Source organism: Coturnix japonica, chromosome 14 (genome assembly GCF_054131305.1).
Source record: "Coturnix japonica strain WE chromosome 14, WE-NBRP24, whole genome shotgun sequence".
Taxonomy (NCBI): domain Eukaryota; kingdom Metazoa; phylum Chordata; class Aves; order Galliformes; family Phasianidae; genus Coturnix; species Coturnix japonica.
Window position 1 is genome coordinate 10616321 of NC_140676.1, and position 25277 is coordinate 10641597.

Below are 25277 nucleotides of genomic sequence, written 5' to 3' on the forward strand. Positions count from 1 at the left end.
TGTGCCTCAGAGGGATGCATTTTCATTTATGGAAATGTTCAGAATTAGCCCGTGTGCTTATTGCCATCTGTGCTTTTTTAATTCTAAATTTGACAGAACTAGATGTGCTTCGGTTAAACTTCTGATGTCATCTGTGTAGTGAAGATTCATTGAAGGCTGTGCCTTTACTCCGCCAATGAACCCTTGTAAAGCGTTGGTATGTATGTGATTCCTTGGCCTTCAGCACAGGACCAGGTTTCCCTTTCATGGTTTGCATCTCAGCATTTCCCGTTTGATACATCAAAGCCTCTGCATCAATGTGTCCCAGCTGATGTTTGATCGTGGCCTGTTCCGAAGCCTTCAACTGTTCAAAAGGCGGGCAGGGCAGGGCAGGGCAGGGCAGGGTAGGGCAGGGTAGGCCACCTCATACTCTGCTTCGTGTACCCCGGTGTTCGGCACGCTGCCCCATTCGGAGGCCTCCAGCCGGCAGCAAGCAGGGGCGGCCAGTGACTGCGGCTGCCGCCCCCCGCTCGCGTTGCGGGCCGCGCATGCTCTGCCGGCACAGCCCTCCCCCGTCTCCTCCCCCGGCCGGGCGGGCTGCGGGGCGGCCTCCACCATTTCCGCGGGCGCGGGGCGAGGAAGAGAGCGGGGCCGAGTTGTGCCGGAGCGGCTCCTGCGGCTTCAGCACCGCGGCACTGGACAGCGCCCGGCGGGCTGCGGCTCCGCGGCGCTGAGCGGCTGCCGGGCGGTGCGGTGCGGTGCGGGGTGCGGTGCTGAAAGCGGGATCCCAGCCGGGCTGGCCCCGGGGCTGGGCGGCTGCAGGATGCTCCTCAAGCTGGTGGTCACGCTGCAGGTGCTGTCGCTGTTGGCAAGCCGGGCTCACGGCTTCCCGAAGCCGGCGGGAAGAGGTAAGCTTCTTCAAGAACCCGTTGTCTCCGAGATGAGGAAAGTTTTGTGGGGTATCGGTGGAGGAAAGCAAAAACTTTCCCCTCGGTTGGCTGAAAGCGATTAGATCCTGAGGAATATCATTCGCGGAGCAAACCAGTGAGTGGCTGGAGTTGCAGTGTGATACCGGAGTGAGGACAGAGCTGGTGGCACACGGAGCGGAGTTGCGGCGCTCTGCTCGGCTCTCGCTCTGCTCGGCTCTCCCGACACTCTGGATTATCAGATTTCTGAGCCCTTCCTTGTGCCGATCCGATTATTGCTATTTTAGTCAATCTCTTACTGCATTCCTCCCCCCAGTTTCCTTATGAGTTTTCTCATCAGAAAGCGGTTACTGTGTTTCTGTTACCTCGTTTTCAGAACCTCTCTCTCTGTCCCAATCAATCGTGCTTTGTTTAAATGTTTGACTTCTTTTATTTTTGAACCCCAAGACATTTTTACAAGCACTTGCAGTTAGCAGCATACTTAAGATACCAGGTTTTATGCAAGAAAAGTAGAGATTAAGAAAAGATGTGCAGCCTCCTGAGATTCGTGTGCATCATGTAACTGAATACACTTGTTTATTCTAGATAAAGCTGTACACAACAGGGAATTAAGTGTAGAAAGACCTTTGGAGGAACAGGTACGTACCATAAAAGATATTCTACATGCTTCCTGTTTGTATTTCCAAAACCTTTTTAGCACTCAGATGAAATATGCATGAATATTCTGCTGGCGTAGCAAATGACAAACAAGTAGATTCATCAGTAAATAGTGCTGTATTTTAGGAACAAAATAGATTTTCAATAATTTGTATGCGATTATATATGTATATATATATTGCTGTTCATTTTCCACAAAGCAGGTCATCAGCTCCAACTGATCACATGTGAGGAACTCCCTTGTGTTCACATCCAAGGAGAGTACACTCAGAGCTTGGGTTAAAGATGGAAAACATAACTGGTATTTACCCTAAAGCTGAAAGTCTATGCAGTCTCTTGCATTATCTGATTCTAGTCATAGCGTGTGCTTTGTTACTGTCAAGAAATGCCAAGAGATTAAGAGTGTACAATACATTAAGCCAAATTCATACTAAGAATGAAGATCAGGCATTAAGGCTTCGGCTGCTATTGATAAAGTAAGATGTCTTACATTTTAGTCTATTTACTCCTTCAGCCTCTGCTTTTTAAATTATCTTTGTTTTTTGTATATCAGATTGCTGAAGCCGAGGCAGACAAGAATAGAAAGATAGCTCCCACAGGTAAAGCATCTCTCCATCTTTTGTTATTTTTCATAATGGTATTCAAAGAGGTATAAGAATCCATGTTGTATGTATTTTCCAGAAAATAAGCCAGAGTTCAGGAATTATTCCTTTGTTGATGACTTGAACCTGCTAAAGTCAGTAGCAGAAAGAGAGAGGAATGAAAAAGAGAGGGAGTCAATTAGAAGCTCTTTGTATGAACAGCAATTGGCCATTGATGATGCAGACTCCACCAAGAACCGCAGGCTCGTGGATGACTATGACTCTACTAAAAGTGGGCTGGATTATAAATTTCAAGGTATTTTGTACAAACCTTTAAGTAACTGTTAGGTTAGACTTCTCTTGCAAAGTAATTACAGTCACAGCCATTGCATTCATCACTAACCACGAATTCTATTCATTGCAGCAGTGACATTTCAGTTATTTCCAGTTGTAGAGGATAGTCATATTGCGATTTTGTTTTGAAATACAATACAAAAGAATTGCTAGTGTTGATTATTACAGTCTTCTTCATGGAGGAAAATCCAACTGTAATTTGCACTAAGTTTTTTAGAGCTTTAGATCTGATGGGGGAAAAGATAGGACATTTTAAAACGTAGATATGATTATTCTGGTTTGAGAGGGAAAAGCACTTTTACATAAAGCTAAATTGTATACATTTGTTACAAATGTTAAGTCTGTTAAGTGATTCTCCTCATCTTATAGCGAAAAGCAGTTAGTGAAGGCCAAAGAAATGTGCCTTTACTATGGGAGTATTTAATTGACTTGTAGTTTAAGTGAGTCCTCTGAGAGCTGGGAGAAGCATTTAGTTCAAGGTATTTTTAATTATATCAAGGTGTGCTAATCACAGATCAAAGCTTACTCATCACATTCACTTTCTCAGTGGTCATGATGATATTATTTCCCATAAGTAATGATTCAATAATTAAAACTCAATTTGCTGAGATCCAAATAAGACTGTAATATGCTGCTTGTTAAGCATATTATTTGATATGTTATCTATGGGTGAACAGTATTCTCCCATTCTTACAAGTTTTCTTATGGTTTGTTCCTGACATTTTTCTATGCTTTTTCTAAAGAGCCAGTCTTAAAGATATTTTTTTCAGCTGTACTAAATGGACCTGAGCACCATTTGTTTGATACTGATGTAATGCCTTGCAAAGCATGTAGCAAACAGTATTCCTAATGTGTTTTAATGAGCATGGCTTTGTTCTGATGAAGAAAAAAAAATACAGACATTTTTGGAAGAAATGTAATCCAAATGAGTAAGAACAGTTAGTACATGGTTAAACTGTGATCCTTTTAGATGATCCGGATGGCCTTCATCAATTAGATGGCACTCCCTTGACTGCTGAAGACATTGTTCAAAAAATTGCTACAAGGATTTATGAGGAAAACGACAGAGGAGTGTTTGACAAGATCGTTTCTAAACTTCTGAATCTGGGGCTAGTAAGTGTCTTGTTCATATCCATGAATCTGTCTTGTGGGATGCCTTAGTGCTCTTTTAAGAAACAGTTGGCACAAACTCTATCCGGTGAACCTGAGAGAAAATTAATGGGATTCTGACTCAAAGCAAGCTCTAATATTCAGTATTTGGGCACATCAGTTTCTGCAACAGCTTTGCTATTCATGGGTTGGCTTTGCAGCACAGTATGCAAAACTGCAGAATGTTTCCGATGTGGAGAAAATACCAGCTCTACTCCTCCCATATCTGCCCTCATTATGTCTATTTCTTCTCATTATTTTCTATTAAAGGTCTGAGCTCATTCTTGCCCACCTACTAATTATTTCAATCAGTGGACATATGATCATGGTGATTAGCTGAGGGTACATGTCTCATTGCTGCTGGTCTGTACTTTGACTTTAATTTCTGGATGTCTCAATGGTTTTAGCCACTGCAATATGGAATCCTTATATTTCAATCTACTAGTGTTATATTTTCTGCATGAGATTTTGCAATCAGCAACTGCTGATTATTGATTACAAAGGAACGTGTGTAGGGACAGCTGTTACAAAGCACAGAATTAAAACAAAACATTTTGAAGATGACCTAGAAAGCTATTTGCTTTCTCTATTACCTTTCTACATAGCTATTCCCTTTCTCTATTACCATATTCTGTTATTATTCAGAGATAGATGTTCATTTGCAGAACTACGTATGTATATACTTTGTTATACTAAACAGGCAGTTCTTCAAGCTGGACTCCATTGCTTTTACACCTGTGGGGTTGTATTTTCCTCTTGGAGGCTGTATGTGTAGGTAGTAGTTTGTATGTATGTACATATATTTGATATGTGTTTGCATATGTATACATATACATATATTTATATATAGGCATGTGTCCATATCTTTATATAAATATATGTATGTGTATACATACGCATAACAGAGAAGTTACTACACCTACCCTGGCTATATTCAACTTTGCAGCAAACAGATTAGAAGCAACTTGTTTTAAAAGCTCAGATTTCATATTGATCTTAATTCTAAGAAAACCACAATGCTCTATAAGTGCTCTGCACAAATGTTTTAACAGATCACAGAGAGTCAGGCCTATACTCTGGAAGATGAAGTGGCAGAGGTTTTACAACAGCTAATTGCAAATGAAGCAAAGGATCGTGAGAAGGAGCCTGAAGATTTTGATTACCCTCCAAGCAGAGCAGACAGTGATTCAAAGGAAAAGCAACAGGAAAAAATGGTAATCACTTAGCTAATAATTTGGACTCACAAAACAATACAGATAGCCCAACAAACTGCTTTGCTTTAGCCAATTAATTGCTCAGTGTTCAGAAAAACATACCATGAGACCTAAAAACAAATAGTGAATTATGTTGAATGTTAAAGCCGGACCCCAAATTGTAATAAGTTTGAGAAAAAAGTCTCATTTTCACCTGGTAAATAGGAAAACATAAGTATAAGATTATGATGCTATTCATTGCTCTATTAACTCTGTCACTAAAAGCAATGTGCTTACAGATTTATTTATTTTTATGTCTGTTGTGGAGACATCAAGCAAATCTGATCAGGATAGTTTCACCAATGGGGAAATTGATGATACCCTGGATAACACATGGCCATCATCTAATGTCTTGGAAAGAAGAAATGAGCTGCCTTCTGAAGATGATTTTGAAGACCTCCAGTACTTTCCAAACTTTTATGCATTATTAAAAAGTCTTAACTCAGGTGAGTTTGTCATGTGTTTACAGTCATATTTGGGGAAAAACTAGGAAACCGAGTGTAGTGGAAATGCTAAGTCATGGCTTGAACCAGTGATTGAGCCCATGGTGGGAAAGTAGAGCCAACCCAGGGGAGCTCAAGTGCATGCAGTTCAGTGCATCTGAATGTCTGGAAAGCGTGGAGCCAGGATCCACCCCTTCCCAGACCTCATTTAAGGGTTGGCAAGGGAGGCAAGAGCCTCTCTTGCTGGAGATCCTTGCCTATCTAAGGCTTTCTGAAGGTAAGCAGCTCTTTTCCTTCATTTCTGAATCTGTGGCAGCTGTACTTGGGCTCGTTCTCTTCTGCTGTAGCCAAAGACTTTACCACCCTGCTATTATCATCCCATTATAGCATTATATTGAGATTCTCTGTTTTCTTCATCTCTTCTCTCCTGTAGCTTCCCTAGTTGCTAGAGACATGTTCTTTTTAAATGTTCTCTAAGTTACATAGCAGAAACTCATTTTGTTTGTATGGCAAAACACTAGAAGCAGTGGTATTCAAAACTGCATGATGGGATGCCTGTGTATTCCATCCCATCTTGAGAGACATGATTCAGAAATCCTAAACTCTTTTAATTCTTGTAATGGCGTGAAAAACTGGAGAATTGTTTTCTCCTGAGATCTTTCCCATAATGTCCTTGTCTTCTATGCCAATAGAAATACAAGCAAGTCAAAGTAGAATTCTTGCAGTCATGCTACCAGTAAATGAGTCTGAGCCTCCCAGCCTTTTCACAAACCACAGGTTTGCTGTTTATTGCAATGAAAGCTCTGCATGTCTCTTCCTATTCCGGTGCTAGGCATTATTGCCTTCCAATTAGTGCCGACAAGGTTGTGGCACCCTGCCACAGTCCCTTTGTCAGCATGCTCTACCACACACTAACTCTTACTTTTAGCCAGCATACCTTCAGCACAGTCAGCTGCAATTTATTCTGTAGGTCTCTTGTCCTGCAGGAGCCTTAGTCTTTCCTGAGACTGTCCCTATAAACACTTGAATGGAGAAGTAGAATGAAAAACCCGTAGGCATATTTTGCTGAAATCCAGTCTAGAAACCTCATTTTGTTCATGTTCTTTTCATTTTCCCTTAGTAGTTTTGCATGCTATTCCTTCCCCTTTTTCTATTCACAAAGCAGAAAGGCGTGTTGAATTTAAGAGGTTATCAAGCAAACAAAACTGGGTTCCACTGATTGCCTTGTCTCCTGCTTTATCCTATTTATCTGCCAACTTTTAAGAAGCTGGAGGTGAAGAGATTCAATTGCATCCTATAGACCTGTGTAAAATTGCAGAGAGCAATACAAAAACCTCTTCAGTATCTCTCCAAAGGGATTGGTCCTCTGCCAGTCTGAGAATATGTTTCTGACTGTCCCTGTCTAACAGAGCACCTGACTCTGTTGGATCCTTCAGTGACAACCTGAGATGCAGAAGAAGCTTGTGCAACAATGTGGTGGAAGAGTGTTACACTGCTAATGCAGAAATGGCAGTAATATTGCTCAGCAGATAAATACAGTAGAAAAAGAAAGCTAAGAACCAATTTTCATGAGGATAGTCAGAAATAGTATGTTCAATAAACATTTTTTTATCATAGAAAACATTTTTTTTGTCCTATTCTGAAGTCACAATCTTCTCAGCCATGTCATATTACCTGTTTTCACAGTACCCTGGTCATTATCTGGTGCATTGTCATCTGAGACGTTTCTAGTGAACCAAAAGGTCTCTGAACTATTTGTGATATGAAGCCAGACCGGTCTACTAAGTAGTTCTGTGCCTTTATCTGCCCACTGACCTGCTTTCTGAACTACTTCTGATTTATCCCCTCATGCAGAGACAGAGACGAAAGAGAAAGAGACCTTAATAACCATCATGAAAACCCTGATTGATTTTGTGAAGATGATGGTTAAATATGGAACAATCACACCAGAAGAAGGAGTTTCCTACCTGGGTGAGAGTACATACTTTTTGCAGCAGCATTATTAATGCTATGTTCTTACTCTACCAACTGTGATAATTATGTTGTCATCTTCCTTGCTCTTATGAGTGTTGTTTCAGACTTATTCATTCAAAATCTTATAGCTCTACTTCTAAATGACTGACCAGGTTGTGTCAAGTAAAACTCCCTCCATGTATGGAAAGCAAATTCTGATTTATCCCCTCATGCAGAGACAGAGGCGAAAGAGAAAGAGACCTTAAATCATGAAAACCCTGATTGATTTTGTGAAGATGATGGTTAAATATGGAACAATCACACCAGAAGGAGGAGTTTACTACCTGGGTGAGAGCTATTGTAGCTCTTTCCTGGATCTGGTAGGGTCTGTGGTTGAGCAGACTTTATAAAATTGTTGTAATTTCCTAAAGATAGATTTAGGAATAGCCTGGTCTTGTTTTTCATCATTTTTTGTTTTGTTTTCTCACCAACCTCTCTTTCTGGTTTCTACAAACTCTTCTGGTGACTGTTGATAGCCTTTCTAGTTATAGAAGCAGAGCTACAGAAGAGCACACCTGCATAAGCTCTGTACAACCCTTTTATTTTTCTGAAGTATTCCTGTTCTGGGTTAGCCTGATAAATTTTTGTTTACATCAAGGTAATTTCAAAGCTTAATAAATCAGTCGTAATAAATCTGTCGTGGCAGCAGGACTGGTGATGATCTTTCATGACTTCTGTAGGCTTGTTTCATATGGATGGTTGCAGCTGCAGGATTGATTGATGCTACTCTAACTGTACAGATTGATTAGCAATTACTTGGCTGCAATGTATCCAGTGATTCATGATTCACATTTAGTGCATGGCTGTACCTCCCCTCTAAAGCACTCAAGTATGTCTCTTCATTTTTTTGAGAAGTCCTTGAATTTTGGAAGATTTGGACATTTTATTCTACAGTTCATTTTCTATTCCTCTGCCTACCTGTATGCTTAAGGAAAGTTGCACATAATTAAATGCTTGATTACAAGTGATGTCAATCTACAAAGGAAGACAACATAACTTGAGTAGATACTGCTCTCACTAATAGCGTTGTCAAACTTTAATAGGCTGAATTCATTCTTGATGTAACAGGATAATGGAATTACACTAGGGAAGCATTTTTGCCTGATAAAATTCAGGATATTTCTTCCATTTATCTTTGCTTTGAGTAAATAAATACTGTAACTTTGGAGTCAAATTGCTGTAATGACATAATACAGAAGGTGGGGATTAGTTTAAGAATTTAAGAGGTCTGATTTAGTCCGGTCTTAAAGCAAGACTATCAACTGATGTAGCCAGACACTGGCTTGCAACTTAGTGATTTAAGGAGAGGTGGATTTTGTACTCCATCCAAGCAACTCACTGTAGTGAAAAAAGCTTTCTCGTAGGTCTCAAGTTGCTTCTGTGGTATTTTTTTTCTTTAGACTTGCTGTTGAGAAATGACTTTGAAACTGACCTTCATTTATTGAGTTAATACTCTCAAATATTCATGAGATGAAAGCACAGAAACAATTCAGTTTCTTGCAACACCCATAAGTGCTTCAGCTGTTTTGTATCCTTATTTGTCTAAAACTCACAATATATAATACACCTAGTAGTACTTGTATACATACTGTCACTTAGTGCAGTCTAGGTTATGGGACTGATGCACTGCTATGTTCATCTGCAGCAGATGAAGGAATTAGTATGAATATATGACAGGGAGAATAAATAATTACCAAAAAATGGCAGCTTTTAATTGCTCCTTCAGTCTGGAATTAGTTAGCAGATCCCATGTTACTTGGCAGAAAATAACTACTGTTTCTGGGCAAATGGAAGTATACTCTGTTACATTATGGTAGGAAACTGCCTGAATTATTTTTCCTCGCTCTATGGGTGAAGCCATGCATAAGCTATGTCCCAGAATTATATATTCAAAATAATAAATCATTTACTAGATCAAGTCACAGGCTTTTGTGCCTTTTACATGAGAACAGTGAATTTGAATGCATATACCAGTAACAGCTGGCTTGGGATTTGAATACCACAGCATTATGTCATCATCATTGTGTCCTACTCTACAGGAAAATATCTTGCTGCTGCAGTGCATGATGTTATTAGGTTTAGCTTTAAGTACAAAGGATCTAGTTGCAATGTGGTGCACAAGAAAAACATGCAAGTACTCATACAAATGCAAGAGAAAGGAAGCTGATGTGTTAATACACACAGTATAATGTAATAAGTATTTAAAAGCTTTCCAAATGCTAAATATAGCCTGTAACACAAAACCCAGAAAGCAGAAACCAATGCATTAATATATATGAAATGAGAAAAATTACTACCTGTCTTTTGTAGCTTGTATTCAGAAAGTATAGCTCTGGGAGCGTTAATGAGAGGCTGTAACAAACTGACATAAACTGTACGTTCAGCCAAATTGCATCCCATTTGATAAGTGCCCTGCTGATGGTGTAATGCTGCTATCTTCTGTCACTTTCTTAGCTTTGGGTGATGTATTTTGATATACTGGGAGCAAAGTCTGTGGAATGGAAGCCCTGTGATACGTTTTTAGACTATTCAGAGGGTTTCATAAATCTTTCTAGAAAGCCTGTCTGCACTCTGAAGATAGAAATCTGCTTCACAGTCTTTTTGCACTATAAGAATGGACAAACACTGTTGGTACAGAAGTTATAAGGTCATATGACATGGGATCGCAGTTACACCAGTAGCTTGTACATTAAATCCAATGGTGGTATCAACTGAGCTGCATTTGGGCAGCTTCTCAGAATCTGGAAAATGCTGCCCAAGCAGTTGAATCCTTCCAGTTTGCCCCAGCCTGCTGGATGGACAGGATATTGTTGAACAGGTTCAGAGGATGTCAGTTATTGAAGTAATGATTCCTGTTGGCAAGTGAGTAGACTGAAAGAGCTGGAATCTCTCCACGTAATGACCAGCAGAAAGCAGCAAGAAGCTCTCAGGGAAGTTGACTGGTATAGTGTAAGTTATTTCACTGTTTATGGTGTTCATGCTGTTGCTTTTGAATAAATGGGTGATGCTGAATTTCCCATGCAGAACTGAGGTCTGTGTCCTTCATGGTGCTCAGTGCCTTGAGAGAAGAGGGAATGTTGTTCAGGCCAATAGGAAAACTCCACTTTGATTTCAGTAGAGCAGGGTAAGAAATGTGCTGCAAACATGTTTCTGCTGTTAGAGTATTAGTTTGTGAATAATATGGCGCTTTCCTTTGGTTTTGTACTCAGTGCTTGAGTCACGGTGGAGCTTCACTCCTGGCGTTCCAATCAGAATTATCACAGGCCAGTTAAGTGTTAAGGAAATGCTCCATCTACACTGCAGAGAGAAGAGGAACTTTTTGTGTGATGAGAGTTTTCCCTCATGCCAAGCTGTCTTTTGGCTGATTTTAAAAATGAAGGCGTATCAGTCCACTACCCTCCTAGTAAAAGCTCCATTTAGCCTAAATGCATCAAGCAAACTAGTTTTGTAATACACTAATGTTAATAACATTGTTGTCAGCTTTGAAACAGAAACAAATGCCTTCTGCCAGTTTGTTCAGATACATTTGTAAATCATCTCCCACTAATAAGACCAAAATAGTGAGTGAATTTTAGAACTATTCTATTAATCCTATCTAAATATTAGACTCTGGTAAACTAAAACAAAGATCTTTCAGACATGACAGACAGAGGCACCAGTAGATACGTATGAATTCTTTTTACACAGTGCAGTGATTATACTGTGCTGCTGTACACTGCTTAAAAGAGTATGTTTGCTGCAAACTTATCCACGGCCGCCCCATTCCAAATGCAAGTTGTATTACCCAATGAACTGTTACCCTACAAATGTAAATCAGCTGTGTGCACATTTTATTCTTGCACAGAGTTCTCATTTATTTACTAGTGCATGTAGCACCAACTGTTGCCCTTGGTACTTTTTTTTTTTATCTCACATATGTAGAGACTTCACCTTGATACTGTGTGTAATGAATTTTTTATTGCATCTTATGACTGATGTTGGCCATTTGGGGTTGGATTTTTTTTCCAGTTTCTAAATCAAAGCCTCCATATTATCTACAACTGGAAAATATTGTGGGAAGAAAGTTAAGTTTAAGCATGGAGATTTGCTGTCTCTGAGGGGGACTCCACTTCTCACCTCCTTGTAGAGAGTTTAGCTTAGTGTAGCCACAGTGTACAGCTCATTGGATCACAGCAAACTGGTTTGGGAACAAAATCTCCTTTAATTAGGGGGGAAATGGAGAGATTGCTGCAGCTCATCAGTATGCACTGTTTGAGTCACAGACGCCTCTTTCCCTAGACCGAAGCCACCTCTTGTCTGCATCCCCTGAGCTCTGACTCACTGTCAGGAGCCTCTCTCTCCCCCACTGCAGAGTAGGAGATTGTGTTGCTTAGAAATGGACATGGACATATGTCTCTGTTTACCTCTTCTGCCCTCTTGTCACTTGCTTTCCATGGGCAATTGAAGAGTACAATCTGCAGGATACACCAGTGCCAGAGAGAAGGTTCAGTGGTGAGCTGTTGCCTGGGTAGACATGCACTTATTAGTTTGGTCCTTTTTTAAAGATACTTTTGGGATATCATTCCATAGGCATACTCCCTTTCAGCCAGGCTAAGGCTGCATGGCAGAATTCTGAGGGAAGCAGAAGAGGCAAACAGTCCCCATGTTGATTTAATATGGCCCTGCTCCTCTGTGCTGAGGCACGTGGAATAGCTGCTCTGTCTCACATTCATGCCTGGTACCTTTCATAGATCCACCTCTGAGCAAGGCAGAGCTCCTCAGTTTCTCTAGTATAGAGCAGTGCACAGCAGCCACATTCTGGAGTTTTCCTGGGAGGCAGGAGTATTCATTTCAATCCTGTGACTAATCCCTGAAGTTCTCATCAGCACAGATGCTCCAGGCCAAAGGTCTGATCCTGATATTTGTTTAGTTGGGTAAGATCAGGCACTGAGCCAAGAGCATGAGGCAAAGAGCAGATCTGTGACATCCCTTCTCAGTCACCAAAATCAAATGCTTCCTGATACAGAGTCTGTGATTTTTGAGAAGGGTGAGGGAAGGCGTGGCTTGTTCAGTGCCAGAGGTTGCACATGATATATGGACAGTGTCAGGTGGAATTTCTGTTCGTTCCTTCAATTTGACCTGGAAGATGAAGTGCAGGGAACCATCCATGCATAATTACGCTTTCTTCTTCCTTTTTTTGTAATATCCTTTTTCTCAAAGACATTTGTTCACACTGTGGGCTTTCTTTATAAGCATTTAAACCTCTGATTTGTTGTCTTTATATGAATTTCATTTTGGTGATTTTCCTTGCCCAGTATTACATTATCATATGACTGATACACACAACGACCAGTGGGAGTTATTGAGCTCTCTTTTCTCTGTTATTTATTTTGTTTCTGATGGACTCAAGTGACAGATTTCAGTGCACTGTATGGTTCCTAGAAAAACCAAGGACTCTCAAATATCTGAGAAACAGAAGTCAGGGCACCTCACATGAGGGCAATGGGCCAAATACTGAGCAGCAGTGATTGTGTAAAGTATATGTGAATAGTTGAATCCAAGATGAATCTGCATGGAGGTGAGATAAAAGAATGCGGAAAGAGAGTATAAAGCTCTCTGATGGGACTGGAATCTAGCAAGTGTGTTAACCACAGACACCATTCCAGCTGTTAAACTTGTCTTTCTGTAGCTTCATCTATGCCTCATCCATATCTATCCTGTTCTACTACTGCATTTGCACAAAAACACAAATGATTTTCTGGCCCCTGTTATTTTGGTCATCTCCTGTTTTCCCTCATTCAGACTGCATAGAAAAACAAAGGGACATCTATGATATACAGAGTCCAACAACTTCAGAGTTATTAATAAGTGGGGCCACTACTCACTACAGTAAGTTATTTTGGGCATCACTTAAGCAGGACAATGTACATGATAGCATAGTCTTTCCAACATCTATAGGATCTAAATTTTCTCAGCTACTTTTTTCAGGAATACTCAGTAGTTTTAGTTTTACTGGGTTGTTTTTTTTCCTCTCATCACATAGCATGACTATCAAATCGTGTGTATGAGTCTGCAAACCAACAAATATGTTACAGTTCATTTCTTAATCAATATTCACACTTTAAATCTGCAATTGGTTCCTGCAAATGTTTCGCTTCTTCTTTTGTATCCCTTTACTGTCTCCCCTGTTCTTCCTCAGCTTTGTTAGAAGTCATGGTTTCCTGGAGATGTCTGCTGATAAAAAAGTATATCACCCAGTTTTTATGGAAAGGAGGCTGAAGCTTTATTTTTCTTACCGTATTTAATATCTGCATTTTAAAAATTACTTTCTGCATTTACTCTCTCTCTGATGGCTGAGCACTGAGATCTTAAGTTATGATTTGAGATGATTATATGTGTGTGGGGTGCATAAGTTGTCACTGAACTCTTAAAATTAAACTCCAGCCCACTCCTGCAATGCAGACATCTGTGTGCTGCTGTAGCCACAAACCATGGTGTTTATAAAATGCATAACGTCAGAGCATTTAAAGTGGGTGCACAGGTCTTGTGGCAATCTCAGGTGGGGCAAGGATTAAGGAAGGGCTGTACCACAGAGCTCTAGGAGACCTCAAATAGTGTAAAGGAAATGCCTCTAGAACTGAAGAGATAAACCTGAGAAATAGTCTGTAAAGTAGGGAAATAAATGGCCAGAGCTTTGTTTACCTCAAAACATCCCTCTCTATATTGTATTTTATTGTTTAAATTGCCTTTCATCTGATTGTCAAGTGGTATTGCTGCTGTTTTATTTCAAATCACTCCAACCATCTTCCTGTAACCCATTTACAAGTCTTGCCACTACCTGGGGATTGTCATCTGGCATGTTGTTTCTCATGGCATCAATGGCACACCATTGTGACAATTCAGTCAAATGGAAGGACTCAAAAAGAAAATGCCATATCTTGACATGTAAGATGTGAAGCTGGAAAGGAACAGGGTGTTTGCAAGGCAAATTTGTAAGGTTTGCTATATGAACATCTTTCTGTGCTTCTTGGCAATTCTGTAAGGAGCCGTCATGGTGATTGAAAATATACTGATCAGATGAACTGTGAGCCTCATCTGGTAGAGCAGCTCCCCACTTTTCTGACTAGCAATGAGAAGGATTAAGGTAGGAGACGACTGAAGGTTGAATTGCTTTTTGCTTCGTTAGTGGAAATCCACTGGATATTGACAGTTCCCACACTCTCATATGGTAAAAGGAGGATTTGGCCCCAGAATTAAGTTGGTGTGCTATTCCCCATGGAACAGTCACAAGCAGACACTGATACCCTGAGTTCTGTCACCACTGAAAAAAGGCCTTGTGGGCTCTCTAGGATCACCTACTGCAGGAGGCAGAATTGATGCCTGAAATATGTGCATCTCCTATAAGCAGTCATCAGCACAAAGCTTTCCATCTGAAGCTGCTGTACTGTGTGAACTCATTAAGTAAACTCATTTTGTAGCTATCGTTAAGATTGATCTTGGGTTGCACGGCCATCCTTTTTGGCTCCTTAATAAATGTAGCCTTTTAGCAGGCCTTTCTGTGGAAGTTTAATGACATGAAATCTCAGCATCAGTCAGTTTGACAAGGATAGAATGTGAAACTGCCTCCTGGGCACAAGAAAATTATGCAGATAAAAAGTCTCTGCTGGAAAATTACCAGTAGTCCAGAAAACACCATGAATCTGTAGAGAGGAGTCTGTGTCAGAGTTCCATTACCAATTCCATTAAATACTCAAATGGCAATACTCAAACTAGTACATTAATTTCTGCCTCTCTGATGAGGAAAAAAAGTCATTTAATTTGTACATTTTTTCACATAGTATCTTTCTCCACAGGTTTGAAGGGTGTTACCACAGTACATTCTCCCAAAGATAAGCATTCTGTTTTTATGTGACCCAGATTTTTTTGATCCCCCCACTTGAAAAACTTCAGCAGAGTTTCCAAAGTGATGGGTGTTTGCATTTCCAGATTCAGTCAAGGGGATCTGTCAGCACACAGTGCCTGCAGAAATTGGGCCTCAGCTGCCTCACAGCACCTCCCCAAAATAGGAGTCCTCGTGAAAAATGGATGCCTGAGTGAGTCACTTGAGATCAAAGCAGCAGGCAGAAAGGGAGGTGAGGCGGAAACCAGATCTTCTGACTGCTGCTGTCTGGTTCCACTGATGAGATGATCTGCTCCTCGGAAAGCCAGCCGCCACAGCCGTGACCTATTTACTGACGTAGTTTGCTTCCATTAGCTCCCTTGTTATTGTTCCGTTGTTTTAATTAGTGCCATCTCAAATAAGTGGCCGGCTCTGCAGAAAGGTCATTACCTTCCTGAACTTTTACTCTGTAAAAATTGTGTTGCTAAGGAGATGATACTGGAAAAGTAATCAATCAGTTCTTGTTAGGCCTCCAGATACTGCATTTGGTTGCTTAGCTGCTTGCCACGCACATCTTGGCTCAGAAGATGACTCACACCATTAGTGGAACTCAGAGCAAATGTTCAGCTATGGCCTCACCCCATATGTCAAGTACAAACACGTTTTGGAGCAATACCAGCTGTAAGAGGCGTTAATTCTAAAGGGGGAAAAACAGCAGTAAGAAGAATTGGGGTTCTCTGGGAAAATTTTCTTAAGTATATATGTAAATCTCCATAAATATAAACAGGCTTACAGAGAGAACACTGTTACACAGGAAATAGAGCTGCTTGTGAGGTCATGAATTTGAAGCTGATGTGCCATCCAGCTAGTAGGACAGCTTCAATATTTCTCCTATAAAATGTATTCCTCATTAAAAGGCTGTTCGTATAAACTTGTCCATACTTTTACTGTTGACATGGAACTTTGAAAATATAATATTTTTGTTATCATATTCAGTCTGGCTTTAGTAACAAAGCTTGGACAATTAGTGCTGTATTATTCATACACAGATGTTCAATGGATATGCCTGGAATTCAATGCATTTTGCCACCTTACTGTACTTGGCGAGGTAGTCCTGTATATTAGCACTCATATATTGAACTAAAACAAAATTGTTAGCCAGATAAAAAGGCACAGGGAACTGTAGAATTTCTGGTGGAGTCTGTAGAAGTAATTAAATGAATCCCGTTCCCTTCAGAAATGGAATGTGGATGTGGATATAATGATCTCTTAAACATCACAGTCTGTAACTAAACAGTTCTCAGTTGTATCGTTATATTTTGAAACTATCATTATGCAGATATTTAGAGACTGGTAAGTGGGTTATTAGTCCTTCTTATAGTGGAGCCTGGCTGTGACTTTAGTTGTGAAGGTGTTTCTTTCTGCATCAGCACCCAAATGTGACTACTCCAGGGGCCGAATCTGACAGGCACTCACAATCAATGTGCTTACCTATGCGTGCCACTTTAAACATTTCAATTCTCCTTCATATTTAACATCTACTTTTAAGGCTAATTTACTACATTTTGCCTGATTTAACAGATTTTGCTGGATTAAAGCATAAAATGAGTGACATTTATGCATTTGCATGAATTAGTGAGAATAATGTATTCACTTGGATTTAGAAAGGGTTTTTAAGTGAATATATTTACATAATGAAAGCAGAATATTAGCCTGGTACTCATCAAGATGTTTTAAAGGAGCACAGTGTTCTTAGCTGTGTAATCTTATCCTAAATGCTGTGCTTTTTGCAACAGGAATCCTTATATACCTGCCAGAATGTTAGTATGGTACTGATTCAGGTTAAAAAATAGAATCTTAAGTTCAGCTGAAAGAAATGTTTACAGTCTTTTCAATAAGCTCTGGATCAAGTGATAAGTGAGGCACCAGTACCACCACTATAACATTAGCTCATTTTTTTCTCTTTATCAACATGCCTGATCCAGTTTTAACCCAGCCCAGACCTTTGCTTAGGGCATAACACAAGGTCAAAAATCACATTAAAATGACACGTACCAGATTCAAATTGTTTTCACATGCACAAAAATAAAGCCCCAATCCAGTGTGATGTGGAACTGACAGGTTGCAATTAGGCAGCTTGCCAGCAAAAAATGCTTGCATTTCAGTTTTATGTAAATAACAAAATGTAGATGATGCAGGCAGACAGGATTGTGTTACTTCTCATCAGATGCCAAGCAGAATTGCCTGTATTGAGCTGCCATGAGAACTGTGCTTGCTGAGGGAATTAATCTGTACATTTCAGTGCTGAGCGTCTCTCTGATGGAAAAGCACTTTTCTAACCAATGGATGAAAGGTTGGCCCAATACATAAGATGATCTAAAACATTTACTATCCCTGTAATATCCATTCTGCCACAGTTACTATCTCTAATACTGAATATTTCTGCCGCTTGCGTAAAGGGAATGCTGATGATTCAAAAAGGTATCGTAAAAATGTTCCACCAAATACCTGCTGTCAAATTTTCAACCTCTGTTTAATCAAGTCTATTAAAAATGCTGATAAAGCAAACGAAAATTCTGCATAATATGACTGAGATTTATTATGTGTTGTATAAAAAGGACTTTTTCCCACATAGACATTTGATTATTGTATCTGAAAAATACATTTTGATGACAAAGTGCTTTTACTTGAGTTCAGCCCTAAAACTAGCATAGAAAAATATTTGCTAGATTTTAGGTGATTTGGGGTTTTTAGATGTGCTAAATTTTGGGTGTATGGCCTCCACCATCCTCTGGGTGTTCAGTTAAATGCTTGACCTCAGGAACTCTGAAAATCAGTTCAGTTTAAGTATTTATTTAATCTGAGTATCATTTAAAACCTTTTATTAGAGGTGCAGTATGGGAGAATAGGAGAATATTATCCTACCAGGATGAACTATGTATTTCACAGTCTTGGTGTTAAATCCTTCTTTGCTTTCACCTGAGTAAATTGCCAACAGAGATTGCTATATAAATTTTGTGATTGATGTGATTTAAAAAATAACTCATCCACAGTTTCACTCTATTTATGCATACTGGCCGTATTTGGTACTCTATTGTCATGATTTAGTGTTTTTTCTCACTAAATATTGATCAAGATTTAGTGTAAGCTCTGCATTAATTCATTACAGAACAGAATGAAAACTGTTCTTATGGAGTTCCACTCACCATTCAAACTGGTGTAGCAGAGAACCTAGTATAGTTTCTGTATCATATCTGATGAAAAATAACTGGAGTTTGGTTTTGTTTTGCCTTCATTTCTAGAAAACTTAGATACAATGATAGCTGTGCAGACAAAGAAGAAACTTGAGAATCCTTCCACTAAAAGCAAACCAAAGCAACCAGCAGGTACTTATTCTATAATTTTCTCTCCTAAAAATTGCTATTTAATAACACATTGTTTAATCCATTCAATTAAAAACACGTAAGTTACATTAGAAGGTAGACTGTTAATTAGAGAGGTGGTCTCTCAAGGACCTGTAACCATAGAGTGGATGTCTAAATGACAAGAGAAGAACTTTTGCTTAACTGACTTAATGTAGAAATGCTTTTGGAATGTAGGATACAAAATTAATCTTATTTATGTTTCCTTAGACAAGAGTAGTGAAGAAGCAGATAGTACGAAGGAAGAAGCAGCTAAAATGGAGAAGGAATATGAAATCTCAAAGGATTCCACAAAAAATGAAGAACAAAATGCAGCAGAAAACAGCGAAGAGCCCAGAGGTACAAAATATAGCCATTGTTTTTGCTACATGTGCCTGAAGTGATTAGAATCTTTTTTTTATCTTCAGTACTTCTTTTCCATTAAAAGTATATTCAGTTTCTGTGGCGTCCAGCACAACTTTCAAATACCTACTTACATTTTTTTTCTCTCTCTCTCAGCTTGTAGTAGAAATAATCTTTAGAAGTGGCTTGTTTGTAAGCTTATAAGAAAAGATATTGAAGATAGTCTATTGAAGATTTATCTGCGCAGTTTGGTTCGGGTTATTTTACCTTCAGAAAACAAACAAACAAACAACAAGCAAAAACATCCAGCCTTTTTAGACGTTGAAATTAGCTCAGTGTTTGGTTCTTTGTCTCACGCTCTTCCATAGAGTGACTTACTATAAAGCTATCTCTGTGCTCTCAGCTCAAATTTTGCAGTCTATCTGGTACTGTACCCTCTTACTGATGGAGCAGCTTTCTACAGGCTAATCACACTCCATTTTTTCCCTGACAAATGTGAGAGCATTACATCAATAAAGCTCCAGCCAAGTTAAGAATTCAAAATCCATTAGCTGGAATATTTCCTTAGGGGCTTTATTAGGTAATCCCGGAACTAATTCTATCGCGTGTGCTTTCTGGTCCAAAAATAGCCATACTTTAAAATTTCGGCTATAAAAAAGACTTATGATCATTTTAATGCTTTTAGTGTTTCCTTTCTCTCAGCAGGTATAAGTAGCTGTATTTCATCTTGTCTTCACACAACATTCACAATCTTACATCCATGATACACTGTTAGTACTGATGAATGAAGATTTCTGACACATTGTATACAAGCAGACAGTCAATGCTTTCAGTCTTATTAAATCATCTCTTACTGTCTTAACAGCTTCATTTCTGCTTAACAGTTGTTATGATCTAAAAGATAAAGCTTGCCTACAGTTCTCATACACAGTACCTGGGGTTGCTGCCAAAAGTTATGCACAGAGATGGAAAAAAGACCTGATTCTAAGTTGGTGGGTGACTAATCTTGTCCAGATAAAACCCATAGCTGTCTGTGGGAATTCTCACTGACTAAGGTTGACAGGACTCAGCTTTTAAACAGAAACTAAGAATAGTTTTAATCTGCCTTTGCTGTAACCAACTTCGCTCAGTTAAACAGGCTGCATCAATCATTGATGTAAGTGCTTAATTTCTCTCGTCCTTTCCTCTAGGAAAAACTGAAGCATATTTGGAAGCAATCAAGAAGAACATAGAATGGCTAAAAAAGCACAACAAACAAGGTAACAAAGAAGGTATGAAGTAAAATGCACCATGTACATTGCAAAACATATAACTTAAATTGTGTAACTTAGCGCTGTATTACCAGTTAAATCACAGTAATGTAAAACTGCATGTCAACTGCAGTGATGACGGGTTACCTTACATGTTAACTTTTACATGACCTGTGTTATTTATATCAATACATGAAAATAGCAGACTAAGGCAAACTCTTGGAAACTGTCTCAAACTGCCATTGCCCACAAAAAGTGCAGTGACTACACTGGAAGTTATCGTGTACCACCCAGATAGATACTATTAGTTGGTGACAGGTAGACAGCTGTATGTTAATCACATCAAGTGTTTCATTTGTTAGTTCAAAATATCTTTTCATTATGATTTTATACAGGAGGCAAACATCTGTTTAAATGCCTGGATATGTCTAGAAAAGCTCTGCATCTGGCTACCACTGTGCATGCCATCCCAAATACTGAGTTTTGATTTATAATTGTGAATTAAGTGGTTAAAATAAAAATCTATGTCACTAGCACTATATTAGTTTGGATTGCAGCCCAAATCTAAGCTAATGACTTGTATCTCTCACATGCAAAGCTGTGTAGAAGGAGAGCACTGACTGAAGCAGCTGCACAGGGTCTGCTCACCAGCTGCTCCACCATTTGACTCTTCCTTGGAGACATGGCTGTATGAGAGCTGGAAGGAGGAATCTAACAGCTGCAGGATTTCTAGCTATTTTTCACAGACCTTTATTTATCAATATCATGTTTTCCCTTGAGATCTTTTGTGAAACCTCCTATCCTTTCTTTCTGCTATTGCTGGGACTGGTGCTGTCACCCGCTCTGTAAGTGACGGTTCCTTGCTAACGGATCCATCCCTCGGGTATGAGTGGAGCCTGGCGAGAAAAATCCTTCATGTGCCAGCCGAGCAGAAGGGGATCTGAGATAAGATTAGCCTGGGGTAATCTAGCCTTCCCCTCTGTGAGCCACAGTGTATATAAATCACATTTCAGAGACAAGGGTGTGCCTACGGCCCAGCACGTTCATTTTCTTATACAGGAAATTTAATAGGAAGGACTTTTTCATTTGAGGCTACAGTTATTTTTTTCCCATCTTAAAACCATTTCCACACAATGGCAACAACTACAGTTGTACTTCTTGCTCAATATTTCCTTCCACTCCTAATACATATGTCTGTTTAAAAAATGATAATATAATAATTAGCTCTCAGTCACATGTCGTTATTCCTCTGTATCACACATACTGACAGAGCAGCCCCTCACCCCTCCTCATCAGTAACCTTTCCTAATCAGTAACCTCTCGTGCTGCTGCAGCCTGAAAATGGCTGTGCAGATCGATAGCATTTTATCTGCTTGGAAATGCATTAAGTTGTACTGATGTTAATACTTCCAGCAAATGGATCCACGGGGTTAGTGCTGAATGCACGGCTTTCTGTGGAAATGGATTTTCATCTACACTAAGATATCTTTACTGTCCTCTGGCAATGGAAATGAGCCTTAAATTGAGTGTAAGTTATGACCAGATTAGAAAACAGTCCTTAGTCTTCAATACATCATAGTTATTGTATTTTTTTTCCATAATTGTCATTCTTGTAAAATGCTAATTCAGTTCTCTTGCAATGATGATAAGGGAAGTAAAGTCAGTGAATGCATTGGTGTGTTCCTTCAGTACAAGATTAGGTGTTATTTCTGTGCCCATCAATCACTTCTCTACTATCATCTAGCATCTGGGAGCCAGCAGGAAGATGATTTACAAAGTAATTCATGTATTAAAAGAGCCAGGCTTCTCTATTCTTACTTATAGATTGTTTTACTCCCTGGATATACTTAAAGAGGTTTAGGTTTCTTCAGGCAGGTAGATCAATATATGAATTTCAGTGGAAGTTAGATTTCATTCAATGACTAATGACCTTGGAAACATTTATTTTCATTTTCCCATTTAAAAAATATCAGTTGTCTCATTAGAAGGCAAGTTATCCTCAGTGGTCTGGCTGCATGAAAGAGAAATGTGCCACAGGCCCAGATGTTGGCCTGACTATCTTTTGTGTCCAGAGTTTGTCTGCATATACAGGAAGAACAGAACTCTGTCCCTCTGATGCTCTGGGTTTCTATTGCTGTTCTTCCTGTCTCCCAGACCTGGACTGATCTATGAAACCTGTACTCCTTAAAGACCTGTGCTTCACTCTGGTGTGAAAATAACATCTCTCCCACTGCTGGCTGTGAGTTGCTGTGTGTTCTGTTACTTCGTGGTCTCCAAAGAGCACAGCTGTGACTCATCTAACACATGCAAATAGCACGTTTGGATTTTTCACAGAATACTTAGGTAGTTTCATGACACCGAGTTGCCATTTAGGAATAAAAATAAAGACTGCAATTAATTGCAGGATGCATAGCAAATGGGTTGATTTGAATATGCAAATAAGACCTCACTTCATATACCGTAGCTGTTTCAACAACTCAGTGTAATGCTGCAGCTGGTGTGGCTATTTATCTCATTACTTGTACAAATTAATAGCCTGTAAATAAGCATTGGAAATTAAGAGACTTCTGGAAAAATAATCAAATTAAATTGCCACAAAATACACAAATTAGCCAGAATTTGGTATCTTAATGGATATGATCCCATGTAGATGGTGTTTGAAATTCAACCTTCACATATCTGTTTAATGATGGAATTGTTAATAATTCTATATGGGGAAAAAAAAGCCTAGGAATTGTGATGTGGGTAATGTGGATGTTAAATTAATTTAGTATTTTCTGTTCCATTCATTACTATTACACGATTCCATGGTATCTTTTGCTGGAGTCTCTCAGTCAGCCTGAATCAAATCTCACGGTGCTATTACTAACCTGCTATTTCATGCCATATTACTGAGATAAGATGAAGCCACAAATGGGTTAAATTTTCTTAAGCCCATAACAGAATGAAAGTTAAATCCTGGCCTCAGTGCAGCAAATGGCAAAATTCCTTCTAGCTCAGATGTGGAGAAGATATCCATGAAGCACGTTGGGGAGCTTTGAATATATGTTTTCTGAATTAGTGACTTGTTATTGCCTCGTCCTGTTTTTAAAATGACCACAAACATAAATTTCCTTATTTAACATCTTTTCACTTCTACACATTCTTGGCCACTTAGCTATAAAAAGTCAGAAAAATAATTTTTTGTTGTGTTAGCCATATTCAGTCTGAAAGGAAGTCCTTCCATGTGTTGTTATATGGTGAAATGCGTTGGGCTATGCTACAAAATCAGTACTAACATAGCGTATACTGAAATATTCAGGATGCATCTGGTTTTGTGTAAGATATTAACTCATTTAACTTGGTATGAAGCCCTAAGACATCAGTGTTTTCCAGACTAAATTGTTATTCTAACAGATGAAGCTTTATATTCTATTCATGGGAAAAAGTGATGTTTTCTACCACAGGAAAATATTTTTAATGTATAGAAGATGAGTTATGCTGCACAGATACAACCATCTATAAGAAAAGGAGAAAGGATCTTCCTGTACTGTATTGCAGATTGACATACGGACTCTCTAAGGCTTCTTTGACAGTAACACTGTCATAAAGACTACTCTGCGATATCTTTCAAATCAGGATGTTATGTTTTGTATTGGTGTAAATATTTATGTTGTTGCCATCTAGTTTCAGGAGGTTAATCTCTCGACTCTTCTAAAAAGCCCATGTTTGATGCAGGTGTCTGCAGTGAGAATTTTACTGGAAACAGTGTAATACTTTCATTTAAATCCATGACAACTGTGGAAATAATAGGGCTTTAACACCAGCTTTCACATGCAGAATAGAACACCAAATCTCTGCACCAGAAAATATTCTTACTTGAGTATTTATCATCAAACAAGCAAGAGCAAGAGATGATTATTGCTCTTGAGTTGAGTAGTAAATCAGCCAAGAGATGGAAGAAGACTTTGTGTGGGTGGTTCTCTTTTTTACTGCTACAGAAGTTGTACTTGTGGTGAATTCCCTTTGTGTTAGATAAGTGCCTTCGTGGGGCTGATTTTCAATGGCATTGTTTATTAAGCAGAGCAATATTACAGGTATAATTAATTGTGTAAATTAATTCTTATTTTTCAGATTATGATCTTTCAAAGCTGAGAGATTTCATTGATCAGCAAGCAGATGCATATGTGGACAAGGGCATCCTGGACAAGGAAGAGGCTGATGTAATTAAACGCATATATGGCAGCCTGTAAAAAGCTGGTGGCTGCCCACCATGTAGAAAACTAGTGTAGCTTTTCCCCATCCCAGCTCGATGACTTATGGTCTGTTGTTTTGAAGATATCGTTAGAAATTCCTTTACACTGTACTGATAACTTTTTAGAAATGGAGAGCTATAGTGCTCTGTACATTGACTGCATACGGTATTTTCCTACACTCACAAATCAAATCTAAACACCAACTTCTGACACTGACTTTCTATTTGGCAGGGTAAATATTTACGTAATGCTCTCTTTGATTTGTGCTTGGTTTACTTTGTAGATGAACCTATCATTTCTTATGGAGAAGTCTTTTAATGCCGCACCGTTTCGCTCTCACTCCACTAGCTTTCTATAGATGCAACTATGTAAAGGGCATTATTAGGAAATAGTTCATAGATCTTTAAATAAAATATTTGAAAATAATTTACCTATTAAAGTTTTTATCAATCTTAATATTTTACACCCAGAGATCTTGTTTTGAAATCCTATAGCATGTCTTGACTTCTGCATAGTGTTCTCTAACTTCGAGCACAGTGTCCCAGGCTAATGGACACATCCCTGACACAACTGCCTTTCTTTTTAAAGAGCTCCATTCTCCCCAGTGGCTTCATTCAGCATGTCTAGAAGTTCTCTTTAGTGCACCATCTTATGACTGTGCATGCGTTAGTTGGATTCCTGATGTGAGTTTCCTGATACCAACTGTAAATAACCATTACTTTCTTATTTAAAAAAATAAAAAGAATAAAAGGATAGCAATGAAAGCCATTTTGCAGGGAAGTAGTTTGCAACTGGAGATGCTTTTTCTGTTTTTC

General features: G+C 39.1%; 1 protein-coding gene across 4 annotated transcripts; it reads left to right on the forward strand.

The window, feature by feature from the left end:
* Positions 1-603: 603 nt before the first annotated feature.
* Positions 604-24888, forward strand: SCG3 (secretogranin III). 4 transcript variants are annotated; one of them, XM_015872994.3, is made up of 12 exons: positions 604-887; positions 1491-1543; positions 2116-2161; positions 2244-2459; positions 3468-3610; positions 4699-4860; positions 5168-5345; positions 7197-7313; positions 18516-18599; positions 18846-18974; positions 20168-20248; positions 24341-24888. In XM_015872994.3, exons 1-12 carry the CDS (start codon positions 803-805, stop codon positions 24457-24459), a joined length of 1413 nt encoding a protein of 470 aa, XP_015728480.2. In that variant the 5' UTR covers positions 604-802; the 3' UTR covers positions 24460-24888. The 4 variants fall into 4 exon arrangements, with proteins under 4 accessions (XP_015728480.2, XP_015728481.2, XP_015728482.2 ...); XM_015872995.3 differs by having other exon boundaries at positions 20168-20236; XM_015872996.3 differs by lacking the exon at positions 2244-2459.
* The last annotated feature ends 389 nt before the right edge of the window (positions 24889-25277 follow it).

What these genes read in the sequence shown, in the direction of transcription:
- SCG3 (XM_015872994.3), top strand. Translation starts at nt 803, where the DNA reads ATGCTCCTCAAGCTGGTGGTCACGCTGCAGGTGCTGTCGCTGTTGGCA. An exon ending in AGAAGGAGTTTCCTACCTGG is followed by an intron (nt 7,314 to 18,515) that starts GTGAGAGTACAT and finishes CTTCATTTCTAG; the next exon opens with AAAACTTAGATACAATGATA. An exon ending in AAACAGCGAAGAGCCCAGAG is followed by an intron (nt 18,975 to 20,167) that starts GTACAAAATATA and finishes CCTTTCCTCTAG; the next exon opens with GAAAAACTGAAGCATATTTG.